At 40.4% G+C, this 20768-nt stretch overlaps 2 protein-coding genes across 2 annotated transcripts in view; both read right to left on the bottom strand.

Moving 5' to 3' along the window:
* Window positions 1-20768, bottom strand: part of LOC307183920 (uncharacterized protein) — a 284255-nt gene that overhangs the window by 49878 nt on the left and 213609 nt on the right. The window lies entirely within an intron of this gene.
* The window catches only part of LOC307183603 (UDP-N-acetylglucosamine--peptide N-acetylglucosaminyltransferase 110 kDa subunit-like), a 30824-nt gene continuing 18062 nt past the window's right edge, over window positions 8007-20768 (bottom strand). Inside the window, exon 3 of the mRNA XM_079916325.1 lies at window positions 8007-11284. Coding sequence (XP_079772451.1) covers window positions 8135-11284 — 3150 coding nt within the window. The 3' untranslated portion in view covers window positions 8007-8134. The remainder of the gene's footprint in view (window positions 11285-20768) is intronic.

Raw genomic sequence — 20768 nt, 5'->3', positions numbered from 1 at the left:
TATTATTCCAAGATGCATTGCAACGTTCAAAACTGGATCCAGGAAAGTTAACGGTCATAAGGGGAGGAAATTGATTTTTTGATTTTCTGTTAAGCATAGTAATCTTATGTCCAGCTATAAATATCCCTTGTCCTCCAAGTAAACGCTTCATACAGAAATAATTTCCTGAATCTTCACCTGTAACCTTGGCTATAGTAATATCGGAATCCCTAAGTGGTGAGGCGTATGAGATTTGACCTCTAATATTAAGAGGTTGCCCATTTTATACCAAATGATGGTATCCTTAAGATACTCTCGTCAGCTGGTAGCCGGGCATGTAAGAGTAATGTTGGTTCCTGTAAAACGAAGGATGCCTGGAGAGCCTGACAAACTAATTGATTGATCCGTTCCCTCATAAACATCTGTATGCTCATAACTAATAGCCTTTACACATCCAGTTTCCAGATTCAATGGGCTAAGACAGACAGGATGGGTACTAAACCAGTTAGTATAATTTACAGACATATTGATTTGTTTTATATTCCCAATAAGAGGCCCATAAACACTTACCATTGTAAAATACAGGAAACTCTGCTTCAGACCAAGATATGGGTTGTAATAGTGGAGGATCAGGTACATAGGCCCAGTAAGTTGCTGCATTAACAGAGGGAACACATGAAATGGTTGCCAACATAGCCAAAAATAAAGTTACAGGTGTAACAGGATTATTCTGTTGTTTCACTGACTCTTGAGCTCGTGAAACCAGTTGTTTAATTTGTCCCCAAGTTGGAACATCACTCCTTTGAGTCGTCCTGGCAAGTGGTCTCCTCTTCTTCTTCTCTTTCTGAATCAACACTGTCAAATTTTCCGGAGAGATGCAGAGCTTCCTCATCTTCTGAACTAGTTGTGAGCTGTGGTGAGCCATCTATTTGCTTGACTAAGCGCTCAGGAAGCCAGCAAGGTCCAGGCGCTGATCTGGGAAAGATACACACGTGACCACGTCCCCAAATCAACACAGGATCAGGACCACGCCAAGTGCTGGTTAACGGATCTTTCCAGAGGACCTCCGGAGATTGAGAGGCCAATCTTGGCTCAGCCACCACCTTCCCCCTGCAGAGCAGCCAAATTTGTCAACAGTGAGAACATTTAAAATAAACAGAGCATGATTTATAAGGTTATGTGGCGTTGTTCTATACAATTCCCCCCTTTTTATTTTTTCAATAGTTAGCTTTAAAGATCTATTTGCACGTTCTATAATACGTTGTCCTTGAGGGTTATATGGAATGCCTGTAATATGGGTAATTCTGTAATGAATTACAAAATGTTGCAAAAGCAGCGGGCCCATTATCTGTTTTAATAATTTTGGGAAGGTTCATGAAAGCAAAACAGTGTAATAAATGAGTGATAACATGTTTAGTAGCTTCTCCGGTCTGTGCTGTAGCACAGAGGAAACCAGAGTAAGTATCGATAGTGACACGAACAAACTGTAATTTCCCAAAAGACGGGATATGAGTAACATCCATTTGCCATAAATGTCTAGGTAATAATCCACGAGGATTAACAACATAATGTGGAACAGGAAGGTGAGGTAAGCATTGTGGGCATTGCTTAACAATTTGTGGGGCGGCTTCACGAGTAAGGGAAAATTGTGTGTGTAATGTAGCCGCCGACTGACGGTGTAAAGCGTGCAACGGCTGTGCTGCTTGTGAAGCAGTTTGATCATAACTTACCATAATATGAGGGTGTCCAGGACATGGACCATGAGTATCAACAGTATGAAGATAATGAATGCAGTACATTAGCCATTCTTGACAGCATGACGAACGGAAAGGAGGAGTACGGTAAATTGGGACATGTCCTGCTTCAGGGAAAAGAGATTGAGGAGGAGGAGTAACTTCAACTCTATTCTTGGGAGGAAAATGTACAGGATAAAGATCACGTTTAGATCGAGTTAAAACATCTGCAGTCGCATTAAGTTTAGTCAATGGACCAGGCAAGTTAGAATGAGCACGGATATACAGACCTGCAACAGGACCATCATGGGAACGAATAAGCTGTTGAAGCAAACGAAAAGAGGATGATAATTCAGGGTTATTAGTATGTCCTATGGTCGCAGTCTCCAGAAGAAATCATAAGCTAATAAGATATTTACTATCAGAAAACAAATTAAAGACATAGAAGGCAAATGTTTAAAAGACATAATGACAGCATACAGTTCAACACGTTGAGCTGAAGTCAAGGAAGTTTCTTTAATGAGGTTTGTTCCGTCGTCAATGATTACAGTAGCCACTCCTGAAGAAGAACCGTCCGTAAAAACCAAAGGTACATGAGGAACAGGCTGTTGCCTAATTATAGAAGGAAAGATATGAGTTAAGTTTGCTGAACTGGATCAATTTATCAGCAGGGTAATGGCGTTCCAAGGTACCTGAAAATCCTGCAAGAGCAAGACCCCATTCATTACTATGTTGAAAAAGCCAATTTTGTTGACTAACTGAATAAGGGATAATAATTTGAGAAGGTTCTATACTTATAGGTTGTAAGCATCTAGTTCTACCTTGCATTACTAAATTATTAATAAGTTCATAATAAGGGTTAATAACTTTAGAGGGTGTAGTTTTCATATGAATCTATTCAATAATTCCAACAGTTTGCCATAAGATGGCAGTAGGCACATGAGGAGTTGGACAAATTATTAAGAAAATTGGAAGGTGAGTATGAATTCTAGTTAATTGTGTAGAACTGATAGATCTATTGACTATTTGTAAAGCTTGAAATCCTTCTGGAGTCATAGAGCGTGAAGAAGAAGGATCTGAGTCACCTTTAAGAATATCAAACAAAGGCTGTAATTGAGCAGTAGTAAGTTTTAAGGAAGGCCTTAGCCAATTAATATCTCCAAGTAATTTTTGTAAAGCATTTCATGTTTTTAAATTATCAACTCGAATTTGCAGTTTTTGAGGCCTAATAGTAGTGTTATCAATATATTTTCCCAAATATAAAAATGGAGATTGTCTTTGAATTTTTTTGAGGCAGTGACCAAGCCAAATGATTGTAAGGACTGTTGTAAAAATGGAAAAGCAGTCTCTAATAAAGAAATATTATCAGTGGCTAAAAGCATATCATCCATATAATGTATGAGATATAACGATGGAAACCTTTTTCTCACAGGAGTCAAGGCCTGAGCCACATATTTTTGGCATAATGTAGGACTATTTGCCATGCCCTGAGGCAATACTTTCCATTGAAATCTCCTCATGGCTTCCTTAAAATTTAAGGCAGGCAAGCTAAAAGCAAAATGTTTTCTATCTTCAGGAAACAAAGGAATAGTGAAAAAACAATCTTTTAACTCTATAACTAAAAGATGATAATTATGTGGTATGGCTGTTGGAGAGGGTAGGCCTGGTTGAAGAGCTCCCATTATTAGCATAGTTTTATTAACAGCTCTTAGATCCTGTAATAACCTATATTTTCCAGATTTTTTCTTGATAATAAAAATAGGAGTATTCCAAGGACTACTGGAAATTTCTAAATGCCCTAATTGTTCCAGTACTGATTGTTCTGCAGCTTCTAATTTCTCCTTTGTGAGGGGCCATTGGTCCACCCATACAGGGTCATCAGTCAGCCAAGTAATTGGATCAGCAGTGAGTGGAGGAGAATCCAAGGCTCCTAAGAAAAACCCAAACCTTGTCTATCATTTTTTATTTTCACATCAATAGGATGGACAGTTCCTTGTTGATTTGTTCCCAGCCCTTTTGTGGGAAGAAATCCTTGATCCAACATCATATTAGAGACTTGAGAATTTGGGACTATAAAGTAATACTCCCATTTCTTTTAATATATCTCGGCCCCAGAGGTTTAAAGGCAGCCCAGGCAAAACATAAGGCTGGAAGTATCCTGAATGGCCCTCACTATCTTGCCATAATAATAACTGACTACTTTGCATAGGAGAAGAACTTTGTCCTATTCCGTGAAGTTCTGTAATAGTAGGACTAATGGGCCAACGTTTAGGCCAGTGTATCTGCGTCATAACAGAGACATCAGCTCCAGTGTCTAACAAACCTGAAAAAACCTTTCCATTAATGGTTCATTTCATTTCTGGACGTTCTTTCCCTATCTTCTGAATCCAGTAGGCAGCATTAGACGATCCAAAAGCCTTTGTTTCTCTCTTTTGATGTTGTAAAATTTGTCCATGAAGTACAAAGGGCAAAAGTAGCAATTGTGCAATTTTATCACCAGGAGAAATAATTGTTGTATTTTTAATAGTTTGTGCCATGACTTTTATTTCTCCTTCATAGTCAGAATCTGTGAATCCTGGCATAATAGTTAAACCTTTCATGGTGACACTACTTCTTCCCAATAATAGTCCCATCAAACCCTTGGGTAAAGGTCCACAGATGCCCATAGAGAGGGCCTGAGGACCCATTTCAGGAGTTAATGCATATCGGGCGGAGGTACTGAGCTCCAGTCCTGCGCTTCCTGGTGTTGCTCTGGAGAGCGAGGATATTGTATGTTTCTGTTTTTGGTTAATGTCTGATTGATAATTTGAGGAGGATACACAGACATTGCCCTTATTATTTGTTGGGGCCAGGGAAGGCCCCGGGAGGAGTTTCCCGACAGTGGTGGCCCATCCTTGTGGGCCACTGAGCAACAATCTTGTGCCCAATGTTTTCCCCTATTGCATGTAGGGCATAAACCAGGGATTTTCTGACCATCTGGAGGTTTCTGAGTAGGGAAGGAAGGACTAGGGTTAGAATTAAAAGATCTACATTCTCTAGCAAAATGACCTGCCTTTCCGCATTTAAAACAAGTCTTTGTTTTCTTTTGATTGTTTTTGAACCCCACTTTAGTTAATGCTGCAGCCACAGCAGCACCCTGTATATAAGTAGGCCCAATGTCTGCACAAAGGCGAATATAATCCTCCAATGTTCCCCGTTTTCTCCAAGGTCGAATCGCAGCCTGAGACGCATTATTAGCATTCTCAAAAGCAAGTTGCTTAACTACAATTGTACCAGTGAGTCCGTCCACAAGGAGTCTCCCCACTGCCTGTGACAACCTATCTACAAAATCAGCATATGGTTCCTCAGGTCCCTGTCTAATTGTTGAAAGATCCTCAGTTTTGTGTGTAGAAGGTCATTTCCTCCAGGCTTGTAATGCCAAATGATTTATTTGAGGATAAGCAACAAAGGGATAAGTTAATTGATCTTGCAAAGAAAGATACTGTCCTTCCCCAATCAGCATATGATAATCAACTGGAATATTATGGGCAGCATTCTTTTCTGCTTGTTCAGCAGCCCGTTCATAAAAATCAAACTTCCATATTAAATAATCTCCACCATTTAAACAAGCTCGTGCAATAGACTTCCAATCAGCGGGGGGAAGAGCTTCTCCTGTCAACCATAGCAGCAGTAAAAGGAGCAGTGGGCCCATATTGAGCACAGGCAGATTTTCAATCTTTCAAAACTTTCAAAGGGAGAGCCTGATGCTCCCTAGTAGCTTGTTGAGGATTATTAGGACCAGGTCTTTCTATGACGGGACAACAGAAAATAGGATCTTCTCCTCGTTTTATGGCTCCTTGTACAGCGCGCTGCAAGGGACTGAGCATTTTTACAGATGTAGATTTTTGAGCAAGACAGTCCTTATTAACCTGCAGCTTTTTCACTGACTTATCTATCACAGCCATTAGAAAATCATCCTCAGGATAGTTCTCTCTTTTATGTTTACAAGCCTCATCTGTTAAGTCAAAATGTTCCTCTTCATCTAAACTATTTAAATTAATTAGCTCTTTCGGTTTAGGAAGTGGCGACACAGTAGCTGATAATACAGTCTCTCCTTCTGTCAGAGGCTTATGTTTTTCTGACTTTACATTCAAATCAACACTATCATGAGAAGCAGCTAAACATATTTTTATCAGATTCCACAAACTATATGTAACAACAGGAGTATGAGTAGGCCCTCGAGACTCATAATAATTTTTTAAATCTTCTCCAACTTTCTGCCAGATTTCTATGTCAACAGAGCCGCCATCAGGAAACCAGGGAGATACACCATGGATATGATGTAAAAATTCAGTCAACTGTGAGGTAGAAACTTTATTACCCCGAGTTTTAAGCATCGAAAGTAAAACCTGAGCAAATAATTCACACTCCTTTGAGCCCTTTGGCCCCATCTTATTTTACTTCTGACTATTGCCTTATGCCTCTATTAGTTTCACTTTTACTGGTGGCCACACATATTTTGCATAAGGGTTCTCTTACCTGCACTTTCTTTTTCTTTTAATTGCCTTCACGCTTCAGGTCCCTGTTCGAGTGCCACTTGCCGCGGACCAGCCGGAGAAAGAGGATCTCACCGCCCAGGGTCACAAGGGAAGGGGTAAGGAACTGAAAGTAGCAACGACGGATGGGGTCAGAAGGACCAAGACAACTGATGGTTGCAAGGCAAATTGTATTATGCTACAGTTGCAGATTAAATAGACTAGAAATCGGAAGGCTGCCAGATGGTGGTTTACATTACCTACAGACCGTCTCGGCTCAAGGTTAACTTCCCTGGGAGGAAACCCTAAACCCAGAAGCATCAAAAATAACCTGCATGTGCAGGGGGGAGACAGCTTTGCTTGTCTCATTTTACATTCTTTCTGATCTCTGGGCCCTGGTGATTTATCTCCCATGGAATGGAATAAGGAGGGGAACAAGTAGGGACAGTCCCTTCGAGCAGCGGCCTCATGCCTGGCATGTCCTTACCTGCTCTCAAGGCTGACTGCTTCCCACACATATGTTGCCTTGTTTAAGCCTCAAGCCCTCGATCCTTTGTTGAAATACAATAATTTCACTCCTATGGTTTTCAATACCAAAAACTCAACCTCCAGGAGGGCTAAAGTCTAATTTGTACTCCAAACCAAGTAGCAGTGCAGTTCACTACTACTGAGGCTGGATCCATAAAGACTTCAAGACCACGTCCAGAAGACAAGTTATTATATATAATACCCTAGAAGGTCTGAAACATAATTATCATATACATAGCTGGTCCTTCAGAGCTTTTTACCTATAACATGTTTTTTGATGAAAGTTATTTAATGTACTGGAGATAACTGTGACTTACTGATCAAATATTTGAATACTTATACTTACCTGGGATTTCAGTTCTGCTGAAAGAAAAAGGAAGAACAGGACTCACTAAAAAAAAAACAAACTTTAGAAATGAAAGTAAAAATCTTAACACACACTATCACTTCTGGAAGCAGCATAGAGGGGCAGTCAACGGTAAAACACTGGTGAAATAGGTCAAAACTCTGGGCCAAAAATCCATTGTCGTTATCATCAGTGACAGTACCACAACTGTGCCCTTCAGAATTAATAATCACTCCTAAGAATCTTCATTTGGCACCAGATGATGCGTTTAAGAGAAACGCTCTGGGAGGTTTTGAATCAGACTTGGTTTTTTGTTAGCCAAGTTACAGGAGAATTTTTAAAGTGGGGGGAGGGGAAGAAGGAAACGGACCAGGAAAAGAATTTAAGCCATCATCTATAAACCAACAAGGCACTGATCGTTCCAAACATTATGTCAGAAACTAAAATGACTGATATAGGCTCAAGTGGTTTATAAAACCTATAAAAAGACTACACCAGCAAAGTCCCCATTTATCTGTAGAGTTCAGAAACTAAAACAAGGAATATTATAGCTTAAAACCTTATCTCAAGAGAATCATATACACTTCACATGAATAAAAATACCTGAAACCAAACATTTTTAAAAGCTCCAATACCCCAAATATAAAGAAAAATATTAATCCAGAAGACTCAATCAATCCATGATAATCACAAAACGGCTGGGCAATCTCTATCTCCCTTCCACACTAACCATCCATCCCATGGAAGACCAAGGGAGATCAGACCTTCCACACTTACCTTCCAGACCTTCCAGACACCTGGCTGCTGCAAAATTCTATGGAGACTCCTTGTGGAACAGCAGTTTCCCATCTCTTGTGTCTCTCCCTATCATGATCATGATCATGCAGGAAGCGAGTCTGGCTGTGCTATTTCTTATCATTGTCTGTCACCCATCTGCAGCATGGTATTGTACAGATAAGGAAAAAGTAGTTCCCTTTCCCCCAGAAGGTTGAGGCTCAGGTACAGGGTAATTCTCCTGTGCACACAGTCCTTATTTAGGCCGACTCAGTGACTTCAACAGGCTTAATCATGTGATCAGGTTTGTTGCCAGCTGCGTAATGCTCCCACATCTGTAGATAGAGCCGCTCTAGGTCCACTGTGTATTGTTTGGTGTTGAACAGAGGGCTAGATGTTCTCTGCTTCCAGACTTTGCCACGAATTTTCTTCAGGTATTCTAGATCAGTTCCCAGTTTCACAGCTATGTCTTCATATTCTTGTCTATTTTGAGCAATAAGCTCAAGACAGCCTAAACAAGTGAGCTGGGAAGCTGCAACTCGGGAAGCAAGAGTCTCTCCTGGCATAGTCACCATGGGTGTCCCTGACCAAAGGACATCCATCCCTGTGGTGTGTCCATTACAGAGTGGAGTGTCCAAGCAGACATCAGCCAGCTGGCCTCTCCGAACATGTTCCTCTTTAGGAGCAACAGGTGAAAAAATGATACAGTTCTGGGGAAGGCCCATGTTTTGTGCATAGTGTTGAATATTAGGTTCTCCTACTGCTGGAAAACGCAACAGCCACAGTACACTATTGGGAACACGCTTCAGAATATTTGCCCACATCTGCAAAGTAGATGGGTCAATTTTATACAACTGATTAAAGTTACAGTACACAATGGCATCTTCCGGTAACCCGTACTGAGAACGTGTGGTTACAATAATGGTACGGGGAACCTCCTCTCCAGTGGCAGCCTTAATGTTGATCTGGGTAGTTGCCAGTCCATTGCTAAGACTGAATCCATTAATTGTTATCTGAATTTGTCCTCTGTTAATCATTTCAATAACTGCCTCTGCAATAGTATTCATAGGAATGACAGGCATATTAAGAGCTGTATTACTGCTGTCTGCATTGTCTCCTCCATCAGGACATTTCATCTTGACAATCTGCACATCTGGGAGACTATCAAGAAATGCTTTGAGGTCGATGCCATTCAGCACAATCCGATTGTCATAAATGTGCCCATTGGACTGAAAATCGATGACTGCTTTCTTCTTCAGGTGAGGGAACATATTAGCATGATCACCAATAAAGAAAGTATGGGGCATATAAGCCAGTTTCTCAGAATACTGCTCAGCAACTTCAGCAGGTGAAGTTTCCTGATCTGTGATGATATAATCCATGAAAAGCACGCCACTGGTCCCAGGGTAGCCCAGCCACATTGCCTGAATAGGAGCTGGCCTGAGAGCAAAGAGTTCATTTCGAGCACCCCTGGTATAACCATTCATATTTACAAGGATGTGTATACCATCTTGATGGATGCGATCAGCTGCTTTCCCATTGCATGGAATCTGAGAAAGATCAATGAAATGATGGGCTTCTGCCATCACCTTCGCTCGGAAGTTTGTGCCATCATCTGGGCTCAGGGCATAACAGAATACCTCAAATTTATCAGGATTGTGCATGCCTGGAATAGACTGCATAAGATGAGAAGTAGGATGATTCCCAAAGTCAGAACTCACGTATCCTACACGCAGTCGACCATCACTGAGCTTCAAGTCTTTTGGATGTTCGTACGGTGGTTTATGAAGGACACCGATCTCATCCAAGCAGAGGTTCCCGTGGCTCTCAGCAATAGCCTTCCTGAAGCCATGAGAAAGAGGATAGAGCATACTATGATGAGGCTGCACAGAAGGCAACCTATTCCTCTCCAGCTGGTCAGCCACAATGCTGACCAACTTCTTCATTCGCTCATCATAGTCTGTCCAATCACAGGCAATCTGCAGGCAATGAGCCAAATCACAATAAGCGTCAGGAAAATCAGGTTCAAGCTTCAGAGCAGTGCGATAAGAAGCAATTGCTTCTGGAATATTCCCTGAATACTTGTGAATGGAAGCCAGATTGCTGTGGGCATCCGCAAGTGCAGGGTTAATCTGAATGGCACGAGTATAACACTGCAAGGCTCCCTGAACATCCTGCATCTCCTTTAGAGTGTTTCCCATGTTACAGTAGGCATCAGCAAAGGTAGGACTGATTCGAACAGCCTCCTTATAATGCATCAGAGCTTCCTGCAGTTTTCCCTGCTGCTGCAATACACTTGCTAAATTTGAATGGGCAACAGCAAACTCTGGGAAGACTTCTAATGCTTTACGATACAAGCGAACTGCCTCTTCAATGTTCCCCTGGTCTCCTTTGATATTGGCTAGGTTATTCAGAGAGTCTGCATGGGTGGGACACAGCCGCAGAGCTGTATTATAACAATCTTCTGCTTCGGCAACACTGCCCTTCCCTTCCAGAGCGTTGGCTAGGTTGCAGTAAGCATCAGGGAAATGTGGTTGCAACTCAATAGCTCGCCTGTAGGTGTCTATTGCCAGATCTATCAGGCCTTGCTCATAGTATACACAAGCCAGGTTGGCATGTACCACTGCATGATTTGGGCTCAAGCTTAGGGCACAAAGGTAAGCTGCCACAGCTCTGTCAAAAATCCGTGCGTCTTGCAAGACATTTCCTAAATTGATATAAGCATCCAGAAAACTGGGGTCAAGGGTGACAGCCTTTTCAAAGTGATGAACTGCAAGCCAAATCTCCCCTTGTGCATTGAAAACACAGCCAAGATTACTCCAAGCTACTGCAAAGTTCGGTTGCGTCTCCATTGCTTTCAAATAACATGCCTTGGCTCCTTCCAAGCGACCCAGGGCTTTGAGCAGGTTCCCCAGGTCACTGCGAACACAGTACAAATCAGGATTGCACTGAAGAGCAGAGACGTAAGCTTGTACTGCCCCTTCCATGTCGCCTGCTGCTACCAAAGCGGCTGCCAGGTTAATATAACCATCGATGAAATCTGGTTTGAGATGCAATGCATGCCGGTAATGCTCAATTGCTTCCTGCAACTGCCCTCTTTCCTTGTACACATTCCCCAAATTCGAATAGGCTTCTGCCAGAAGAGGGTTCTGTTTAATTGCCAGAGTACTAAAGTGGGCAGATCTGTCCAGCCTTCGACACTGGAAGTGTAGAGATGAAAGTAATAAAAGTACTCCAGTATTGTCTGGCTCTTGTCTCCACAGCTGCATGCAGTGTTTCTCAGCTGCCTCAAAATTTCCTGCCTGATATTCTCGATGTGCCAACTCAGCTAACCCTTGGAAGGAAAGCATACGTTTCGTTGGTTCTGTGCTGTCGGCCACGTTGCCCACAGAAGACGCCATCTGGAGCTTCTGCAGAGAGTGAGAAAAGGGGGTAATTGAGTCCCGCTGCCGCCACTACTGGCAAGAATGTTTCTAGAGGTAGCAAATACGAGGGCAGCAGCCGTACCACTGCTTTGGCAGGCTTAAGCGGCGGCGACAGTTACAGGCACCGAACCTTAGGAACTCTGGTTGGTCGTCTAACTGTCACGCTCTTGAAATCTTAATTCTTAACCCTGCCCTCTTCCACCATTTTTCTCCTAATCAGGGAATAAAAATTACCTATACACTTGCCTTAGAAGAAATCAAAAGTCAGTAGTCCAAACACTTTTCAAAATTTTGTTTTCTGCCTAGTTGGAAAGGAAATACATGATTGACTTTACTTCATCATTCATACAGTCAATGTGGAAAACATTAGGGCCGTGAATTTCAATACAGTAAGATCAGAAAATTTTAAATTGGCCTTCCCAAACCACTAATAAGTAACCGATGTTGTATATAATGTTAAAATCTTAGAGACTGAGTTTGATATTTTAAAAGTTCTGAAAGGATTAGTTAATTTCTCCTCATATTTCTCATGCCTCAAACCTGAGTATTACTTTTTTAAAAATAAATTTATTTATTTTTATTTATTTATTTTTATTTTGGCTGCATTGGGTCTTCAATAGTGCGTGCAGACTTTCTCCAGTTGCGGCGAGCGGGGGCTACTCTTTGTTGCGGTGCCCGGGCTTCTCATCACAGAAGCTTCTATTGTTGTTCCACAACTCTATGGGTTCCTTTTTAGGTCCTATGAAGAACCCTAGAAATTAATTCATGTAATTATAGGTTTTTGCAAAATTGTCAAAAGTGAGATATTTTCACTTCCATCAGGTAAGACCAGCGTCTCTTTCTTTGCCAATTTTCCTTCTATCATATTCCGCTATGTTGGATCATATTGGAATGGCCACAGGCTTTTTTGAAATCTGGCTAAGGAGATTTTCTTTTGTTCTGTGGTACGCGGACCTCTCACTGTTGTGGCCTCTCCCGTTGTGGAGCACAGGCTCTGGACGCACAGGCTCAGCGGCCATGGCTCACGGGCCTAGCCGCTCCGCGGCATGTGGGATCTTCCCGGACCGGGGCACGAACCCCTGTCCCCTGCATCGGCATGGACTCTCAACCACTGCGCCACCAGGGAAGCCCTAAGGAGATGTTTTAAGTGAGGCTATTATGTGATTTTCAGACACCACCATATGTAATTGACTATATACTATCCCATTACAGGAATAACTTCCAGTACTCATACTGACTACTCTACTGACTTAACTAGCACAAGACACAGAAGCATAAGGACAAAAACCACCTTACAATATAGCCATGTCTTGCACTTCACAGCTCTCAAAGCATGTGCGTTTGAAGAAGAAAAAAAGAACTGAAAAGTACAAAACCAGAAGCTATTCTGTGGAAAATTATTTCAATCATCAGGCATGTGAAAGATAAGTCAAAGATTCAGTTCTCATCAATGCTTAGTCAAAATGGGAAATTTTCTTCTGTCAAGAATATACTCCAGGGGCTTCCCTGATGGCGCCGTGGTTAAGAAGCCACCTGCCAATGCAGGGGACAAGGGTTCGAGCCCTGGTCCGGGAAGATCCCACATTCCACGGAGCAACTAAGCCGGTGTGCCACAACTACGGAGCCTGCGCTCTAGAGCCCGTGAGCCACGACTACTGAGCCTGCGAGCCACAACTACTGAAGCCTGCGTGCCTAGCGCTCGTGCTCTGCAACGAGAAGCCACCGCAATGAGAAGCCTGTGTACCGCAACAAAGAGTAGCCCCCACTTCCTGCAAGTAGAGAAAGCCTGCGCACAGCAACGAAGACCCAACACAGCCAAAAATAAATAAATAAATAAATAAATAAAAGAATATACCCCATCAACAATGTGTGTAATGGAATGGTGTGAATGAGTATTTTATCAGAATTCCTGTAATGCACAAACCTATAGCAGTACTGAAATCAGTAATGCATTTATAATAGTAAATATTTATGAGGAAGTAATCCATAGAGGTTTTCTCAAAGTTAACAATGAAAATTAATGTGACATTATCAATAATAAATTGTGAAGCTGAAATAAACTTTTCTAAACTATTAATAACTAGAAGCAAATTCTAATCAACCATGTTACAAGAAATCTATGTCTATAAACTACAAAGTTTATTTCTTAAAATTTTATTTCGAAAATACATAAACTGTCGTATGAGGAGGCAGTTAAAGAATATATAGCTAAAAGAGTGGGGGAAAAGTTTTATAGAGACACATCTGGCAGTAGTTCATTTTTAAATGTCATTTTTCTAGATTTTGTGACACCTATAGTATTGATATTTGAAAGCATTTAAAAAACTGTAATTTGAAGATTTGCTACTTCCAGGTAGAATAAAATATTTGGAAGCAAAACAACGTTTCCACTGAGAAAAACAAAAAAGGCCAAATAAAATAGCCAGCATTCAATCAAAAAGTTCTAGACAAACCAAGAGATAGAATCATATGACTAAAATTCTAAGAACAGATAATACAAAAATATTTATATAAGATATTGTGTATCTTTATCAGGAAAAGTCTTTCTCAAGAAAAGACTTTAAAATCATCAGAATTAATATTATATTTTATTTGTATATTTATATATAGATATTTATATATTTATATAAAGAACTTAAAGATAAAGCCCTAGTTAAGGCAGTGACAATAGTAGCAGTGGGAGTGAAAAGAAATGGTTATATTCAAGCACATTTTGTCAGGAAAAGTCCAAGATCAAATGTCTGACTGCATACATGGGATGGATAGACGGAGTGGGAAAAATCAAAAGTTAACTATAGAGGTTCTAGTGAAGATGGGGTTGCCGTCACCCAACCCAAGGGGTTGTGATCATCCCCAAGGTCTAGGAGACTCAAAGGGAAGGTCATGGTCAGAGGCAAAGTTAATTGGTGGGAAAATAAGACTTCCAGTCTCTCCATCTCCTTATACCAGTTTTTTTTTTAACATCTTTATTGGAGTATAATTGCTTTACAATGGTGTGTTAGTTTCTGCTTTATAACAAAGTAAATCAGTTATACATATGTCCCCATATCTCTTCCCTCTTGCATCTCTCTCCCTCCCACCCTCCCTATCCCACCCCTCTAGGTGGTCACAAAGCACTGAGCGGATCGCCCTGTGCTATGCGGCTGCTTTCCACTAGCTATCTATTCCTTACACCAGTTTTGTTTTTCTGCTCATATATGTAGCAGCATTTCATTCAAGGGGAATGTCATTGATCCGACTGGTCAAATTAAACAACATAGTTCAAGGCATATTTACAGTGGTTAGTTCCTCCACAATTTAGAAAGTCACATTCACAATTTTCCTCTTCCTACGCCGCGGAACACAGTGGCCATTCCTCCGAAGTTTCCACTCCACAGAGTGGACCAGAGATGACGTTAGCCCAGAACTGAGAGCTTGGCATGAAATGGTGTCAGCCCCACGTAGAGCTCTGGCATAAGTTATAACCCAACCCAGCTCTACAGAGAGCTCTGCATGGAATCCTGGGAGTAAACTCAGCCATTAATAATGGGATTCTGTTTTTCATTTGCTTTTCTTCCTTGCTTAACTTTCCCTGGCCACTCTGACAAACAAACTTTCAGGCATTCCTGGACCACTCACTAACTTTATTTCATTTAATCTCATCCAGATTCCCAAGAAAATTACTAACTATAAGGAGGGAAATTTGGAACATGGTGAGTTTTAGATGCCTGAAATATACAGGTCATTGAATCCAGTTAAGTAGCAAATTATCTGGATCTCAAATATGCCAGTAGAATAGCAGACTAAGCTCAATTTAATGTACTCTTACTGGAGACACATGTAAATTCTGGGTCAATTTTGAAAAAGTTAAAAGCACATAGCTGAGATTAAAAGAAAGAAAGGAACACCTGCATGTTTCAGAAAGTAACAGAGAAATTAAATCCAGAGAAAGAAGAGCGGACTGATGTCTGTGGGTTCCGTTCCTTAGTATAGGCCTTATGTAAATAGGGGCTGGAGCTAGGAATCTAACATTACCTTGAGGCCAGGAATTTAGACTCAGGATGGAACAATATTGAGAAGTTGGTACAGATATCCTACAGAAATTTCATGAGGAACTGCTTAGTCCATTAAGAGGGCCAAGGGAGGTGGTGAGGAAGACTGATATCTCTTGAAAACCTTCAGGTACAGAAAACATCAACACCTCTGAAAAGTAGGCCTCTCCTTCCCAGCGTTGTGATGGCCAGGTTGTCACTAACCTGTAAGGCCCTGTATGAATCAGAAACCGCAAGGAGAGTAATTCAAAGAAAAACAGATGCAGGATGGGCGTGGCAATAAATCCTAGGACCCTATCAGAAACAAAATTAAAACCACTCTAAAGTGAAATTTTAACAAACCAGAGCAGATAGTATCCTAACCAGAATAGAATAATAATTCTGAGGAAGTTACTTTAGTTATTTAAGTAATATTCAATGCATTTCCATGGCCAGGCCCTTTTGAAGAATTCTAAAACATATACAAACAATTCGTTTACATCTTATATAGTCCACCATCCAGAGCAAAATTCACTTAAGTACTGTACTGGTGGAAATCGGGCAGCACTATGGAGACAATAAAAAGGTGTTTACCATCAAAAAACGTCAAGGTAAGAAAGATAATGTCTAATTTTTAATTATCCTGTGGTTTATTGAAATCTTTTGGAAACCCAAAATGGAGAAAACCTAGCAGGCAATGAAGACTTAAATATTTAGAGATTTATCAACTCATCTATAAAAGCTTTATTAATCTCTTCTTTTAATACCATTCCTGACAGGTATAAACGTGTCCAGAGATAGGGTTGAAGAAGCCTGAGAGAATTTCAATTGTTTACTATTCTTGGTCAGCTATTAAGACCGTTCAGGAGCATCTTGATTTTCATGGCATCATCCAACAAAAAGCAGGATATTTTACAGAAAGTCCTGGTCCACTTTTTGGCTTGCTTTTGTGTTTATGTTTTTGGTTTTCTCACATTGGGCGGTACATTAGGCTACCTATTGCATACTCCCTCATTCATGCATGCATTCATTGAAACAATATTTACTGAGTTGAGATATTTAATTAACACCCAATAAATGATGTTTAGATGAATGAATGCGCTTTTTATCAAAGTAAGTGTAAGTACTGAGAAAAATTACAGAATGTATGATCCCAGCCCCACAAAAGCGTATAATTGTGTTGAGGATATAACATATGCTGGTGAAATAACTAATATATCATATTGGACAGTTTCTAAGTTCAAAAGTGAGTTTTTATAAATAATCAGAGCCTAAGGAGGACAAAGAAGGGACAGTTCATTATGGGTTGAATCTATCAATAAATGTACATTTCACATGAGATTTGAGATTGACCTTAAAGAAAGAAGAGGACTTAGATATATGAACAGAGAACAAAAAAGGCATGGTGATAGCATGTGCATAGATAGTGTGGCCAATATTTATGTTCTTCGTTAAAGATAGTCAGAGATAACCCAAATGTAACTGTTCCCATGGGTCCATTCTCAGTATCCAAACAAAACGGCAAATCCTATCTCAGTAAAACTAATGAAAAACACAGTCTTTAACAAAGACATTGTGAAGGAAAGGGGGAGAGAAAGGCTTGCGTCCCACACCACACAACAAAACTTATTTAATTATTTGTTTCATTTTCTCCCTCTGAAAATTTCCTCTCCCTCTCTCTGTATGTCTCTCTTCTCCCACATCTGGCCACACTCTACCAGCCACCTTTCCAGATCTTTCCAGAACTCTCCATCCTAGTTTCATTATGCCACAAGTTGAACATCTCACAGGTCTCCAGGATGCATCCTCATCACTTATTCCACAAAGACAAACAAAGGACACTTCTCAGGATCACGTTTCTTGGAAGGAAGAAGTCACGAGGAGTGATTATAAATAATATAAGGTGGAGAGCAGTGACTTAAAATACCATTTTTCCTCTTAGAATGTGAATACAGGGAACTTTGGGAAACTAGAAAATGTAGAAAGGATTCATTGATAATTATTTATTTTCAATGAATAAAATAAAATGTAATAATACGGCTAAACTCTGACAGATTAACTTTTTCAAAAGTTGCTTTCACACACCTTCACTATTGGGATGTTTGATAAACACATCTTTCTTCTTTCTTTGCAGATACTGGCACCAAACTTTCAAACAATAAGAACCTTCCCATAAGTCCCTTGCCAGGCAAGATTAAGGTATAACAATCCAAACAGATTTTTGAAGAAGATAACTGGTTGAAAGCACAGGAAAAGAGCTGGGTTGCTCTTTTTCAACGGTCACATAATGAGTAATGTGGGAATTGGTTTACAAAGTCTCTCTCCATGAGGGGCTAAGGTTAAGATTAGAACTTCTGAGGCCAGAAGAGCAAAATAACTACAACAACACACATACTTTCAAGAGCCGCCCTTTGGATGTGAGGGATTGATTTTTCCCACTCTTTTTTCAGCAGCCCAACTGGTGTCTTTAGTAAATGACATAAGAGAATACAGTGTGGCCAAGAAGGCTTAGATTTCCTTAGCCCCAAGTCAGATATTCTCAAGTTGACTGTCCACTCAAATTAAAAAGAGAGATTTACAAGAGGAAACTGGATACAACTGAGTGTACTTTTATTTCAGCCCTTTACCTGAATGTTTTGTTTTGTTTTCAGTTCTCCACTGAAGTTGCCTACATTAATATATTTTTAAGAACATTTCCTTAAGTTGAAGTATTCATTCAGTCTATTCATTTACTATAATTGAGAAAAGCCAAATGACTTAGGCAAATTCATTTCTATATTGCCACAGCAGTGTATTGTGAACTAAATGACACCTGGCAGTTCTTTACTCAGATACTAACTCAATTAGAAGGCAGAACAAGGATACCTACCCATTCAGGGAAGGAAAGGTCACTTAGCCTCTGTAGCTGTCTTAGGTCTCTTATCATCACAGTAACAAATTGAAGACTAAAAACCATACGATCATCTCAATAGATGCAGAAAAAGCTTTTGAAAAAATTCAATATCGATTCATGGTAAAAACTCTCCAGAAAGTGGGCACAGAGGGAACATACCTCAACATAATAAAGGCCATATATGACAAGCCCATAGCTAACATACTCAATGGTGAAAAGCTGAAAGCATTTCCCCTAAGATCAGGAACAAGACAAGGATGCCCACTCTCACCACTTTTATTGAACAGAGTTTTGGAAGTCCTAGCCACAGCAATCAGACAAGAAAAAGTAAATAAATAAAAGGACTCCAAAATGGAAAGGAAAAAGTAAAACTGTCACTGTTTGCAGATGGCATGATACATAGAAAATCTGAAAGACACCATCAAAAACCTATTCGAGCTCAAACATGAACTTGGTAAATTTGCAGGATACAATAGATTTCTATATATAAATTTTGTATTTCTATACACTCACAGTGAACTATCAGAAAGAGAAATTAAGGAAACAATCCCATTTACAATCGCATAAAAAAGAATAAAATACATAAGAATAAACCTGCCTAAGGAGGTAAAAGACCTGTACCCAGGAAACTATATGACACTCATAAAAGAAATGAAAGATGACACAAACAGCTGGAAAGATATACCATGGTCACGGATTGGAAGAATTAATATTGTTAAAATGACCATCATACCCAAGGACATCTACGCATTCAATGCAGTCAACATATCAAGGGCATTTTCCACAGACCTAGAACAAATAATTTTAAAGTTTGTATGGAAACACAAAAGATCCTGAATAGCTAAAACAGTCTTGAGAAAGAAGAACACAACTGGAGGAATCATGCTCCCTGGCTTCAGACTGTGCTACAAACCTACAGTAATCAAAACAGTATGGTACCGGCACAAAAGCATCCATCACTGGAACAGAATAGAGAGCCCAGAAAGAAACCCATGCACTTATGGTCAATGAATCTATGACAAAGGAGGCAAGAATATGCAATGGAGAAAAGTCTGGGCTTCCTTAGGGATGGTCTCACCAATTAATTTGTTTTCTTAAATGGACCATACTTTTCCATGTCTTCGTATACCCTGTGAGTTTTTTGGTTGAACATTTGGCTTTCAAATATTGTAATGTGGTGTCTATGGAAATCAGATTCTCCCACTTTCCCAGGGTTTTCTGAGCTTTTGATTGTTGAAGGCTGTAGTAGTCTGTTTGTTTAGGGACCTTTCCAAACTAGTTTTGCAATGACTGTACCCCTTATCGTATGTAGGCACTGAAGTCTCTGTTCCTTTAGTTCATGTTTAGCTAATGTTTTGACAGAGATGTCCTTGAATTCCTGCACCTAAGACAAACAAAAACAAATATACACAAGCACATCCACATGCACACTCAAAACCACACACCTCTCCCCATTGTGCAGATTGCTGGATCACTCCTTCAACATTTAGCTGACCTGCACTGAGGTCAGGGCTCAGCCCATGGTAAAAGCTTAGAGACTCCTCTGGCGTTTTCAGAACATGCATCTTATCTTGAGTACGCATGTGGCTTTCTTAATTTCTCTGGACACATGTGTACTTTTTGTATGTTCTAAGTTCCCAAAGAATCTCCCCCAACTTTTGCTCCTGCATCTTATGTGGTCTATTGTATTTCAATGCACAGTCTTCTGCCCCAGCCATCTGTGCTTTGTTAGTTCACCTTGCACTTTTCTTGAGCAATGACCACTGCTTTTCCAGACTGTGTTCCAGGTTAGCTAAGACAGAGATAAGCATCTTGTGTCAGTCCTTCAGGTAGCTCCCAGACAGGTTAGAACAGATACACATAATAATCCGAGAGTATGGTCTCTTCTGCTCCCTCCTGAAGCAGGATTGAGGGCCCCATACTAGGAATGGTCTGCTGCTACTTTAAGACTATCACTGCATTAAGACCCCAGCACTTTAAGACCATCACTACACTAACAGTAGATGGGGCAAGGGCAAGTAAAAATGCCACAAAGCTTTCCTGCCATTTTCAAATTGCCTCTTCCCGGGTTCAGTATGTGTTTGGTTGCTGTAAATCTTTGCCTGATTTCAGGACTAAGAGAAACTCAAGGAACGCCACAACAAGAAACAGTATAATCAAACTCTCAGATGCCGAAAGACAGAGAAAGAATCTTTACTCCCAAAGGAGAAAGAAAAAACAAATTTGTTACAAAGCAGGGATCCTCAAAAAGATTCATAGCTAATTTCCTATCTGAAACCACGGAAGAAGCCAGACATATTTAAAGTGCTGAAAGAAAAAAATTGTCCACCAAGAATTCTATATTTGGCCAAACTGGTTTCAAAACTTAGGGAGAAATTAACACATTCCCAGATGAACAAAGGCTGAGGGCATTTGTTTTACAACTTCCTAACACTGCCCTATGACAAATGCTAAATTGAACCTTCAGGTTGAAATGAAAGGACACTAGCCAGCAACTCGAAGCTGTATAAAGAAATAGAAATCTCCAGTAAAGATAAACACATGGGCAGATACTAAAGCCAGTATT

This window comes from Stenella coeruleoalba, assembly GCF_951394435.1.
Source record: "Stenella coeruleoalba genome assembly, chromosome: 3".
NCBI classification, from domain to species: domain Eukaryota; kingdom Metazoa; phylum Chordata; class Mammalia; order Artiodactyla; family Delphinidae; genus Stenella; species Stenella coeruleoalba.
The sequence above is the reverse complement of the archived record's forward strand: the minus strand, read 5'-3'. Positions and strand labels throughout refer to the sequence as shown.